At 40.0% G+C, this 13,283-nt stretch overlaps 1 protein-coding gene across 1 annotated transcript in view; it reads left to right on the top strand.

Annotated features, from left to right (window-relative positions):
• The window catches only part of KIF26B (kinesin family member 26B), a 277,322-nt gene that overhangs the window by 209,779 nt on the left and 54,260 nt on the right, over positions 1-13,283 (top strand). The window contains exons 6-10 of the mRNA XM_066546619.1: positions 475-681; positions 2,253-2,346; positions 4,419-4,681; positions 7,403-7,586; positions 11,398-11,557. Coding sequence (XP_066402716.1) covers positions 475-681; positions 2,253-2,346; positions 4,419-4,681; positions 7,403-7,586; positions 11,398-11,557 — 908 coding nt within the window. The remainder of the gene's footprint in view (positions 1-474; positions 682-2,252; positions 2,347-4,418; positions 4,682-7,402; positions 7,587-11,397; positions 11,558-13,283) is intronic.

The raw sequence follows: 13,283 nt of genomic DNA on the forward strand, positions 1-13,283 counted from the left end.
CAAAGGTGTAAATTATAGATCTGCCTTACATGGGCTCTTATTGATCAGGCTGTTTCGTAGAAACCACAACAGTTCTGAAAGCTTAGCAGCCTTGAGTACCTTTCAGCTTTCTTAATTGGGCCACCAGGGTATGGTTAATTTTCAATTTATATTGAAAGTAAGGCAAGGTGCTGTAATACTTCCTCATTGTACTTGAGTAGCACTGACACTAAAACACCATGATGTGCATTGTAATTGTCAATACACAAGTTGCTTGTTGAAATAGATTGGGAGTTCTGGCTTCATTCACTTCGTAGTTTAGGACAAATTCTGCCTAATACTTCCTGCATATTCACTGACCTCCACTGAGACACTAGCTACAAAAAGAAAATATGGTTTGGTCAAGTGTAGCTGGAAAATTCATTCAACATACCAGTTGTAGAGCAACCAATGAAACTAATGAAACATGCTCATCTTTTGTGTGTTTGCTGACAGGTCAAAGTCATGGTGCGCATTTCTTCCACGCTTGCCAGAGACACGTCTGAGTCCAGCTCTTTCCTAAAAGTTGACCCCCGCAAGAAGCAAATCACGCTGTACGACCCTCTGGCCTGCGGAGGTCAGAATGCTTTCCAGAAAAGGGGCAGCCAGGTTCCACCCAAGATGTTTGCTTTTGATGCAGTTTTCCCTCAGGATGCATCACAGGTAGGCCCTGTATGATCAGAAGAGTTATCTAAGCAGGGGTGTGCACCAGAGCCAAACTCATTTCTGCTGCAGCAGTAGTACTTTCAGTGGACTTCTACCAGGGCTGAATTTGGTCTGCCATGACCATCAATAAGGAATTCAGTTTATTAAATTTTTGCTTAATAATCGTGTGCTTTCTTTTTTCTTTACTGTAAATAATTTCTCCTAAAATTATAATTCAATATAATGTGCTATTCCATAATAGTGCTAAATGGTGCCTAATAGGAAAATCCTCAATATCAACAAGTTACTGTGTATTATAAAATGTTATTGTTGGGTGTTTACAGAGATGTGATCAGAACTACAGTTCTCTAATGCAGTCCTCTATTAACTAAGGGATCAAGGATTATTTTGACAGTGTTCTATTGTACAGCTTGCAATAAGAAGATGGGGATTTTAATCCACAGGTCTTTATTAGTGAGTACATATTCAGGTTTCTTATCTTTATTATTAGACTTTGGTTTGATGAACTATGTTACCCAAATGTCATGAAGACAGTAAAAGAGTAAAGTAACATTGCAAAGTATAATTAGAAAACAGTCTTGTAAAGCTGGCTCTGTATTCATAAACCAAAAAGACCGAGGACACAGGGCCATCTAAATTACTGTCACATAATTGTTTCATTAGGTCAGTCCCTCACCCAGTCCTGGTCCAAGCAGCTAGCACCTTGCAGACTAATGCCTGGATGCAGTTCAAGGGGCTGGCCTGTGAACAGTCCCTTTCTTGGCCCATTTTATTTTCTGTTGTAGAGATAGTCTAGAAGTAGCCATGAACCAGGGTGGATTTACTTGATGTGTTGTCAAATGCAAAGTGCTTCCCATGGGGGTCTAAACTGAATTTTGATTGAGTTTCATCCACTGTTGTTAAGCAGTTGCTGCAGGAGCACTGTCAACCATTCAGCCTGCTTGAACCTTAAATCCAAGAATGCCTGGGGTAAATTTCTGTGTTGAACTCCTTAAAATACTGCTACAGTCTTCAGAATGGAGTCTAGTACTGTAAAAAGCTGAGAAGACTCATAATAATGTTGGGTCTCTTAGCTAATTCCAAAGAGCTGTTTGTTCCCTTTGCATTCCTTACCCACATGCTTGTGGAATTAAACTCAGTCCATAACTGGGCAAATAATTGAGCATGCAAAAATTCCTCAGTGTTGTTTTTTAATCAAAACTGTATTTTAAAATCCCTTAAATAGGTAGTTCTAACAAACCAACTGCACCCCCTTACAATATGTGTATTTTTTTAATGCCACAAAGGATGTTTGGTGATGCATCAGTGAATGTAACTTACTTGATCCAGAACAAAATTCCTGCTTCATGTGCTTACACAATTAATGTCATTCCCATTAACAGCACAGGTCACATGAATGAGACAAGCAAGGTTAGATTTTTTGATACTTCAACATGATATCTGGAGCAGGGAAGACTTTAATGCGCCTTTCCGGTGGAAATAATTATTTTCCTTAGTATTGTTAATGCTTCTTGTTTTTTTCTTTCCTGTATTTTTACTCTTTTTTTTTTTCCCAATACCTGTGACAGGCTGAAGTATGTGCTGGGACTGTGGCTGAGGTGATCCAGTCTGTGGTCAATGGGGCAGATGGCTGCGTGTTCTGCTTTGGTCATGCCAAGCTTGGTTGGTATTGCTAAATTTCCCTACTCAAGCAGCAAAATGAATATTTTTAATACAGGATTGCTAGTCTGTTAGGTTAAGGAAAACAAACTTATTTGTCTGTGTATATTAATTTGAAAGTACCTGTGAATGATCTCATGCTACATCTTCACCTCTTGCTTACACATTTATTCACTTTTCTTATTGTGTAAATGTTGGACATCATGCTCTTTGGAACAGAAGTTACCTTTGAATTATTGCTTCATTTCAGCTCTTAAATATTATAGCAATTTTGTCTTTCATTGTCTTCAGTTGTTAATAATGGTCCAACAGTGATCTACAGTTTTCCAAATGTGCTTGGTGTTGGTGAGGGTTTGCCCAAATGCCACTTTTATCAAACTGTGTACTATGAGTATTCACTCAAGTACTTGATGTTTGTGATGGCACTCTTATGGAGTGTGACTGGGCACTCAGACAGTTTGATTTATACTCTATTCCCTGATTAGACAGTTCACTCATTACTGACCTCTTCCTACTGTGTCTCAAACAAGTCTTATTTTAATGGGTGACTGAATGTTACTGATGGAGCAAAACTCACACTTTGGACATGCTTCATTAGCATTTTTCAGGTATTCATGGAAGGACAATAAAGAGGAGAATCATCATTAACACACTATTATTTTGACATAACTGAATTTTGAGAATAAACATTTGTTTTGTTCATGTTTATCTAATTGTATTTTGGAAGTACCATCTCTTGAATGAACAGGGGTTTATTGCATGTGTGCAATGATTTCCATTCTTTACCATCTCAAACAACCACAGATGTTCACATATAACTTAAAAAGATAATTCAGTTTTGCAGGTGGTAAAGAAGATCAAGCTATATCAGGCCATGATTATCCCAAATTATAGGCAACAAAACCTGGACAGCACTGAATGCTGCAATGCAACCAGGTCCGGTACATTGAATGGAGCAGGTTGGTGTTCCAGTTACACCAGAAGGCCCCTCTGGACCAGGCAAGAGTGACACTAGGATGAGCTCTTAGATGTGACCTGCCAAACACAACATTGCAAATGAGATGAAAAAGGAAGCACCAGATAACAGGCTCTCACAAGTGCCACACATCCTTTAGAGAGGTATCCTAGCTAGGCTTTTGCTGAAGCATGAGTTGGGTCTCTGCAGTTGCTTTGTTAAGTGCACCACCAGCATTCCAAAAACCATGGACTTACCCGGACCGTGACAGAGACATGTGCATAGAAGTATTTTTTTCAGTGATCTTTTTGCACATAGATTCAACGTAAGAAATGAAACAAGGTAAAGAAGCCACAAGTACTTGCCTGAAAGGATGTATACCATTATCATTTGGCTAACAAATTTAGGAGCTTTAGAAAACTCATCTAAAAGCATTATATGTAGTGACACCTAATGTAGTTTAGGATAGTACTCTGTGTCCTTAATCACCAAACTTTTACAGTAAAGAAAAGCCAGAGCTATAATTGCAGAGTTAAAAAATACCTAACCAGGGAATGGTTTTTACCCAGATGAAATATTAATTGTAGTGGACCCACTTCTTCACCAAGTGATCACATATACCTGGTTGGTTTTGGGGATTTTTTTTCTGAATGAAGTTACATCTGTGTGATTCTGGGACCAGGTTTAGGTCAATTTCAACTCCAGCATTTGAAATACAATCTAGTGCTTTGAAGTAAAATGGTATTGAAAGAATACCACACTCAGAGTATTCAAAGTAGAGTTTTTTAGAGACCATGGCACTCTTGCTCTGCTCAATTCCCTCCATGATTCAACCACATCAGATGCTGTAGCATTGCAAGGTGGGGGCCTGCAGCACCCTACTTGGGAATGGGAGATGTCAGGGGAATGCATGAGGTAATGATTTTTGAAAGAAGCTCAAGATTTCATCTGGATTTTCCATGTCCTATTTGTCTACCTGCCTATATTTTCCCATTGCTGACTGTCCTTGTTGTAGTGAAGTTATTTTCATGAATGCTGTGCAGGATAACCTCTCCTGGCAGAAGGCTGTCAACATCCTGGGAATGATGTTGTATTTTCTTCATCCCCCCATTCCTGACAGGGAAGTCATACACCATGATTGGGAAGGATGATTCCATGCAAAACCTTGGAATAATTCCTTGTGCCATCTCGTGGCTATTCAAGTTGATTAATGAACGCAAAGAGAAGACAGGAGCGCGCTTCTCGGTCCGGATTTCTGCCGTGGAAGTGTGGGGGAAAGAAGAAAATCTGAGAGACCTGTTGTCAGAAGTGGCTACGGGCAGCCTGCAAGATGGCCAGTCCCCAGGTGTCTACCTTTGTGAAGACCCCATTTGTGGCATGCAGGTGAATCTAAGATTAATTTTACACTGAAACAAGTAAACATGACTTTTTTGGTTTCTTCTGGGGCCATTGAGATGGTTCAAATTCAAGAGCTACCCAGAGCATAGAGTTTATAGACTTGAAAGTGTTTACTTTAAAACATGCAAGAACTTTATGACCTGCAGCTGCAGGGCCATCTGCTCTCTTGGCCTAAATATTTGTACCTCTGGTATAAGTGATATGGAGCAAGGGCTCGTGTTTGCAATAAAATGTGAAAACATTCAGAGCAAACAAAAATTCACCTCATTCTTAAAAAAAAAAAAGAAAAAAGTGTGATCTCTCTTCTGTAAAACAACAAACTAAAATATTTAGTTTGTTGTTTCACAAACATAAATTGCATAAATTGCTGTAGGCCATTAATATGGCTGTTTATTTCTTTTTAAACTACATTATTTATAGCATTTGCATTAGTGGTTTTGTAAGGAGCATTAATTGCTACTTATTAATTGCTGCCAAGAAGTAAATTCCTGAGCTGGGCAAGTCAGTAAAAACTCAAACTCTTCTCCGATTTGGAGTTTTAGCAGGAATGAGTAACTGGCTCACCTATTTTCTGGGTAACTTTGAGAAATTCTTAGCAGCCCTATTTTTTCCCCTTTATTTTGGGTTGAGGGGAAAAGGGACCTATTCTTTCATTTTGCTTTTTGAGTGGGAGTAAATCTACTTTTTGTATGAGTAGATGAAGAGGGAGCAGAAGAAAGTGATGGAGCTTGAAAATATTCTTTCATCCTGAAAGGCAAAGGCTGCTTTTGTCGAGAGCCCTGCTTATTGCAGGATGGGGAATAGGGGGAGAAGGGAACAGATCTACAAGGTCATGTACCCTGTATCCACCTCCAAGCACCTAGAGATCATGACTCACATCCACACAAGTTGTGAACTGTGAGATTTGAAACAGCAAGCAATAAATTTTGTGTCTTATCTCTTTGTGGTTTAAGCTTTTTAGGCATACTTAGGTCATATTTTCCATTCTTTTGCATTCTACCTAAGGACTATAAAGTTGTGTTTTGATTTGATATAACAATTAGGGTTCTCATTTTCACTTAACTCCTGACTTCAGCATTTTATGAAATACTTACTGTATCACTAGAGATCTCACCCTCTGGTGTCCTGTAACTGATGCAGTCTAGTAAATATGAGAGACTGCACAGTTCCTGTTGGGGCGATGGATGGTTCAGTTAAGAATTTGCAAACTGCACGTGTTACGTAACTGTGTCACAACCAGCATCTCCTAAGCACTTAATTCCTTACTAAGGTATTTTAGCACAATAGCAATAATAATAAATATTCCATTATGGTAGCTTATTTTTATATAGATATAGACAGTACAGCTATATATACAAAATCAATTATTTTGGATTACTGAAAAAGAGGTAGCTCCATGAGACGCGTATATATATCTGCAGTGTGAAAGACTGAATTAAATTACAAGGAAAGAAGCCTTTTTATGTGTGCTTACAAGACATTCTGGAGTCATGTGTTGTACACCTGAATTATCCAAATCCTCAGCTGAAGGGAGGATATTATATTATATTATATTATATTATATTATATTATATTATATTATATTATATTATATTATATTATATTATATTATATTATAGCCATGCAGATATGCAGAATCAGCAGTGTGTATAGCAAATGAGTGATCACCATATGTCATACTGTCTGTCACTGGACCTTTCCAAGTATGCACGTTTTCTTGTTGCTTACATTAGTGAGATCAGCCCACAGGCTGGCCTGCCTTCTGCTCACCTTGTTAACTCCTTCCTGTCCCCCTCCCTCTTTCCTGAGGGAGTCCAGCTTTCAGCTGTGTCACCGAATCCTATGCACAGCCTCAGTTTTATCCCTTCTCAGTCTAGATAATGGTTGCAAAGAGAAAACAGAATTACTGTCTTTTGGAGAACTGAACTGTCAGCTATATTATATAGCAGGGGAACAAACCCCATGAACAGGGAGCTCCTTGCCGTTTTTATACCAGACAAGACAAATCTATCCTATGGGCTGTGGGCCAGTTCTGTGTACTGCCAAAACTAATGCCATCAGATTGCAGTCTCGTGTCCCATGCACAGACAAACTAGTCATAGGTGCCATGAAACATGCAGGCATTCCTATTGTTAGGAGGGCTTAATAATATCTGCCCTCCTATGCTGTCTGTCACTTAGAAGAGTTGAGAGCAGGCTGGTGACAGGGACTGAGGTCCAGCAAGTATGAATGTTTGTACATTACCTGCCTTCTTCCATTTAATGCATTGCCCTGGCTTATGAGCAGGTGAATAATAAACTTATGGTATGAAGGGGCAAGGAAAAGGCTTCTCTTCTGGGCTGCTCCTCATATGGCAGGGGGCAGAACACAAGCTTCAGTCCTGTTACTTTTTAGATTTATCTGTGGACTGCTTCCTTCTAACACTTTCTGAAGGTGTTAGAACACATAGCCTTGCCACTGCTGTTGAGTTTGGGATTGACGTGTCTTCCACAATTTTTATTCCCCACTTCTAGCCATGAGGGCTCCTGGAGGGCATTCTACTGCCACTGCCAGTGTCAGGAGGGTCTCATTCCATTGGGCACCTCCTCATTTGTGGTCCCAGTAGAAGCCAGTGTATCCACACCACATGTTGATTGCAGGAAGTTGTCTGGTGGTGTTTACCTGTGCGGGAATTTCTCAGCCGTTTCTCCCTGGTGTCAACTGCAGCTTCAGAACCAGAGTGAGCTCCGTGCCCCCACGGCAGAGAAGGCCGCCTTCTTCCTGGACGCCGCCATCGCCTCCCGGCGCAGCAGCCAGCGGGACTGCGATGAGGAGGATCACCGCAACTCCCACATGCTCTTCACGCTGCACATCTACCAGTACCGCATGGAGAAGAGCGGCAAGGGTGGAAGTAAGCTGTCCTCTTGTTCCTCTCTGCCTCCTCCAAGCCTGCCTGGCAAGGGGGCCTTCAGACAATGTTCTTTAGTGGTGAAAATCAGCAGAGTTCTCCATTCAGTCTGGGGTGGGGCCATTCATACAAGCAGGCTGAACAGTGCCTGGTGAAGACCCACCGAAGGCTATTAAAAGCCATTGGGGATTATTACTGTCATTGTCAGTTTAGTTGCTCTCATGGAGACACTGGCAGTTCTCAGCCCTGTGTGGGCCTCTGTATCTGAAAAAAAAAAGGTGCTTTTTAAATTGGCCTTTATTATTATCTTTACAGATAGTGTTGCAGTCATGGATTAAAATATTGTGGTGACTGGAATTCCTTGCCACCCTTATGTTAACTGTTCCTCCTTGCCACCTAAATAGGGCAGTGTATGTGGAAGCTGATGCTGGCAACCCATAAACTGGGAAGCTGATGTTACAACCCATAAACTATACCCTTTCTTGGAGATACACGATATTTAGTTGCTGGCCCAACTATGTGTGCACAAACATAGTGCATAGAACACATCGTGGTTCTTTGTAAAGGGTCTGGATTTTTCAGATAGGCTTGTTTCCTCTCTTTGTCATGTATGCTCTCACTGGCTTGTGTCTTTACTTCCATATCCCAGGAAATGGTGCTTCCATGTCTAATTTTATGTTTCTGTAATTTTCAAAGCTTTCTTTTTTCTCACACCATTTATATTTTTATTATACTTGTCTTCTGTTTCAAGTCTCCCTAATTGTTTATGACTGAAGATATACAGAGAGGGGGTTTTGTAAGTAAATTCCAATGATAAAAGATTTGATGATAAATGAAAATGTAGGAAGAACCCCCACTGAAAAAGAAAATTCTGACATTAAAAATATTTTTTCAAATAATCATTTCTTTTCAGGGAAAAATGTTTGAAAGAGACCAGAGAAATCTCCTTCTTTAAACTCATGGGCTTAAGCAATTCTGCAGAAACAGCATATGTTTCAGCTCCTGGCTCTGCATAGGCTATTGGTAATAAGGAATAGATTGCAAAGTGATGTGTAGTGGGTGTTCAGCACTGCAGTATTAACATGTAATGTTTAAATGAAGAAAATTTGCACTGAGTGTACTTACAGGAGAAAAAAACCAAAAAGTTCCTCTAAATGGAAATGCAGCTTGCATGTATTTAAGTAATAACCCCTGTGGAATTGGAAGTCAGAAATCTCAATTAACTAAAGATTTATTAATTAACCACCCTGCGGTGGAAAGGAAGACAGTGAATACTCAAACAGACTGGTTTATAGGAATAAGATGGCTGAGATGGCTGATTTTGAGGGAATAATTATTGCAATTATTTAATGCTCCATATTTTTTACTACACGAAAGTATGTGCACACACAGTCCTTTTCTTCTACTTTCAAATACCATTAATAAAAGGGAAAATACTATTGTCTTGTGGTTATAATTTCAGAAAAAGAAGACACGATCCTGTTGGATTAGAATACGGCATGCTTTGCCCACTGCCTCTTGTTATATCTTTGTCTCGTGGCCAGACCATCCTCCTGTCTTCAAATTCCCATATCTGAGTGGCCTTACAAGCTAGGCAGGGTCAGATCCCACTGATAATTGAATGAGGGGGAATTCCAGCTGCTCAGAAAGGGCGCCTAGTGATTATCACTGTCTCCTGCTGTAATGAAGGACTTCTCAGAAAAAACCCATGAAGATAGTAGAGATATATAGATTCCAGTAACAGGATTAAAAAAGGACAGGAAGAAAGAGGGAAAAAAAAAGAAACCCAGCTTCTAAAGGATAAGAGATTAAAGGCCTGGCTAATGTGTGATTTTGGTAAAAAATGACTGTTAGAATAAGGCGTTGGTATTGTACTTACCTCCTTGTTAGATTCATTACCAGGAATGTCATGAAGCAGGCTTAGCACCATTGAAATAAATGACATTGTGGCAGAACTGGATCACTGTAATTTTTCAGCTGTCAGCTCTGTTTTTTTTCTCTGGGACCATAGGAAAAAAATCCAAGTGTTAGGATGTTCCACTTTTTTTCTCTATAGTAGCCAGGCACATTAGTGAACACGTTGCCTAACAAATAGCTTCATTTTCAGATTAATCAGGTGGATCTACACTCTTAAAAGTATTACTTCACTCTGTAAATTAAATAAGAAAGAAGCAACCAGTAAGAGATCTTATTCTGGATTTCCTCAAGTTATGTAATCAGAATATATGTGGAAACAATGTGTCTTTGAAAGGTAGTGATTTCTTTAATTTTATTTTGTTTCCCTGACACCTGGTAATCTTAGCAACAGAAATATTTATTATATAGGATTCAGTAAAGTCACCTACAGTCATTTACAGTAGCAACTAAATGCATTTCTTTGTTTTTCTAAATAAATGATTGTGAGACACTCAAGTAAGGAATTCCAGCCTTCTGAGAATAGAGATGTTAGAGGACTCAGGGACTCTTTAAGGGTTTTAAAGACTTTTAGAGGTGAGACAAAGGTCCTCCATGATCAGTTTAGAGGTACAGGTGCTTTACTGGTTCCCCAAGGCAGCCTAATTCCTCTGGTGAGAGGAATACATAGAAATCCAGTGTTACATAACACCTGATAGAGCTGAAGAACTAAGAGGACTTTAAAGCAGCAGACGTAACTGTATTTTAACAATTGTTGACAGAGATACTGGATACATTTTGGAATATTATTCACAAATCCCGTAGGAGGTCTTCTGTCTTTGTTCATCTTCTCTCTTTTTTCTTACCAAATGTGCAAGTTGAGATCCTGTGTCAAAATGGCTGCGAATTAACTTGCATAGAGTTAAACTCAGATGTGAAAGTATCTGTGCTGGTGTTTGAGGTGTGTTTGTGTCCTCCTACATTGCTATTACCTCTCTTATAACATAGTGATTCTGTTCTGTTCTGTACCTATTGAGTTAAGATCCTAAAAATAAATCTGCCTTTTCCTACAGACTGCTCCTAAACTAACTCTTGAGAATGAGGGGTTATATAGGATATAGGAGTGGTCCAAGATCAGATGCAAAAAAGTCAGCTAGAAAATTGCTCTTAGATACTAGAGAGCTAGAAGCACTTCTGTGAAGTCTACATAGTTCCCATCCTGGATTCATAAGGAAGCACAGATTTTTAAAGAGAGCAAATGTCTATTAATCTTTGTGTTTCAATGGTAGCATCTTTTCACTCTGGAAGTACTGTGCTGATGCAGGGTAAACAAGACAAAACCATGAATATCTGTTGCTGGTTTTACAGAAACTGTTCTGAGAACAGAGGTGCTACTTCACAATCCATCACCAGCATCTTGGCAAACTTCTCAGCTGAAATGCTACTGTGAAAGTATATAGACTTGAGGAAAAATTGAACATCCCACAGGTACCACAGTGACTTCTTAAGATATAGTATTCAGGATGGCAAAAATAAGAGAAGTATCCTTGCTTACCAAGCAGGAATTCCCAGCCTGTAGTTTTCCAGACAGAGAAACAGTAGTGACAGTGACAGAAACAGAGCCAACTCAGGCTAATAGAGCTATATTTAAAAAAATATAGTGACATTGGTGACTCTCCCAGTGTTAAGCCTGCAGGAGCAAGTGAGTATTCAGCAATTTTTAAGCAGGTTCAGAGTAGGCAGCAATGAACACCCATAAAGGCTGACAGTGCATTAGCAGGATGCCTACAGCCGTGTCTGCTAAGGGGAATTAGGGAAGGCTCCTGGGTTGTTTCCCCTTCACAAGTCACGGTGAGACTTTTGCTTTCCTGGGAAGCTGCTCTTGGAGGCCCACACTAACTGTCTGCTCTCTTTGTGGCAGTGTCTGGAGGTCGCAGCCGCTTGCACCTTATTGACCTGGGCAGCTGCGTGAAAGTGCTCAGCAAGAACCGCGAGGGGAGCTCTGGCCTGTGCCTCTCCTTGCCAGCGCTGGGCAATGTCATCCTCGCCCTTGTCAATGGCAGCAAACACATCCCATACAAGTAAGTGCTGCTCTGGGTTCTGCCTAATGAGGGGATGCTTGAAAGCAGTTTGTCTGTCTGTGCCTGAGGCAGATTTGGGTAAGGAGGAAAACAGTCTGCTGGGGTCAGTGCAGCCCTCTTGAGCCATGGCAAAAGTGGCCCAAGGTTCAGTGACACCTTATCTGACCTTACACCTGGTAGCTACACTCTGTGTTTGACAAATAGGTTTCAAAGGAAGAAGCCTGCTGAAATAGGACCCAGGTGGCTGAAAGATCTTAAGGTTTGAAGTTCAACACATTAGGGTTTTGTTTTCTGTGGCTGTTCAAAGATTTTTTTAATGTTTCGAAGCATGTGAGAACGTTTCATATTTGTTCCAAGGAGAGGAACATCGCTGCTGTAATGGAGCACGGTAGAGAAAATCATCTTGCTGTCCACTGTATGCAATTTGCTTTATTGGAAATATATGTCACAATGAGCATGAATGTTTGTCATTAGATTCCTTCTGTGACCTAAGGTTACTTTGCAGGGTTTTTTTTGCATGGTTTGAATCTAAATGTCAGCTTTTCATATGCAAAAAAGAAGTAGTCTCCATTTGCCACAGTAAACCAGTGACCATTGCTACTGCAGGTGCCTTCTGGGAAACAAGAGGAATTGCTCACCTAGTGGGTATTCCTTGTGTTCACTTCTTGTCATCACTTTCTCTCCCTCTGTGTCCTGTGTGCAGGTCTGAGAGGAAGCTCGGATTAATTTCCCAGCCCCGGGAGTCACACTGCCTCCCTATTGAGAAGTTTCTGATTTTGTGGGCAATATTGCTTTTCTCTAGCCTAGATCCTAGGGAGTAGCAACTAGCATCATAGGAATGGCTTCCAGTAGCATCTTGTAATCAAACTGCCAATGAATGTCACCATTTGTGAAGGACAGGGGTATGACATCAGGAGTTAGGAACAGCAGGATGACATGGAGAATGAACAAAGTAATTCACAGAGCAATATTTCAGTCCATGCATTTTACCCTTTTTAACATTTAAAAAGCTGCAAACATGATTATTTACACATGTCCATTCAAGATTGCTTCTTTGTTTTTGTCTTCATTTTGGCAAGTAACAATTAATTGATATTGGTTATAATCTGTTTCTCTTCCAACCTTTAGTTTCAAAAATTATTTGGTAGTCTGGACTTAAAACATGCTTTCTGGAAATATTCCCATTCCTGGAGCTTAATCAGGCTGGAACTCAGTTAATGACCAACCAAATTTCTATGTCTAAATATTCATTAAATGTTTCGTAGATCATGCACCTTGTCATAGAATGAAAATACCTTGAATTCTGCACTTCACAAAGTGTAACTCAGGCAATGCTTTATCACAAACCTGTCTTTCTTCCTGTTGGATTTTATGGATTGAAGAGAAGGTCACTGGTGGGAATACAAAAGATAATGTTAGTAATGCTCATTAGGCTAGAACTAAACATACAAAGAATAGTTACCAAATACAACAATTGTCTTTCCTGGCAATGACTGACCAGGAGAAAAGCATTACCAAACACTTCTTCTAATTGCTGTGTGTTCAATCTCTTTTTGCTGTGACTCCCAGCTGTTGCACTTCTGAGCCTACACAGCCAGAGACGTCAGCATATTTTCTCATCAATGTCTGTACTGCTGAAAGAAGATCAAAGCTCTCTTCAGGCCACAATCCCCTCTTTAGTTCCCTCCAATAAGAATTCTTCCTATAAGCAGATATTATAGAGTGT

Source organism: Molothrus aeneus, chromosome 3 (assembly GCF_037042795.1).
Source record: "Molothrus aeneus isolate 106 chromosome 3, BPBGC_Maene_1.0, whole genome shotgun sequence".
Classification (NCBI taxonomy): domain Eukaryota; kingdom Metazoa; phylum Chordata; class Aves; order Passeriformes; family Icteridae; genus Molothrus; species Molothrus aeneus.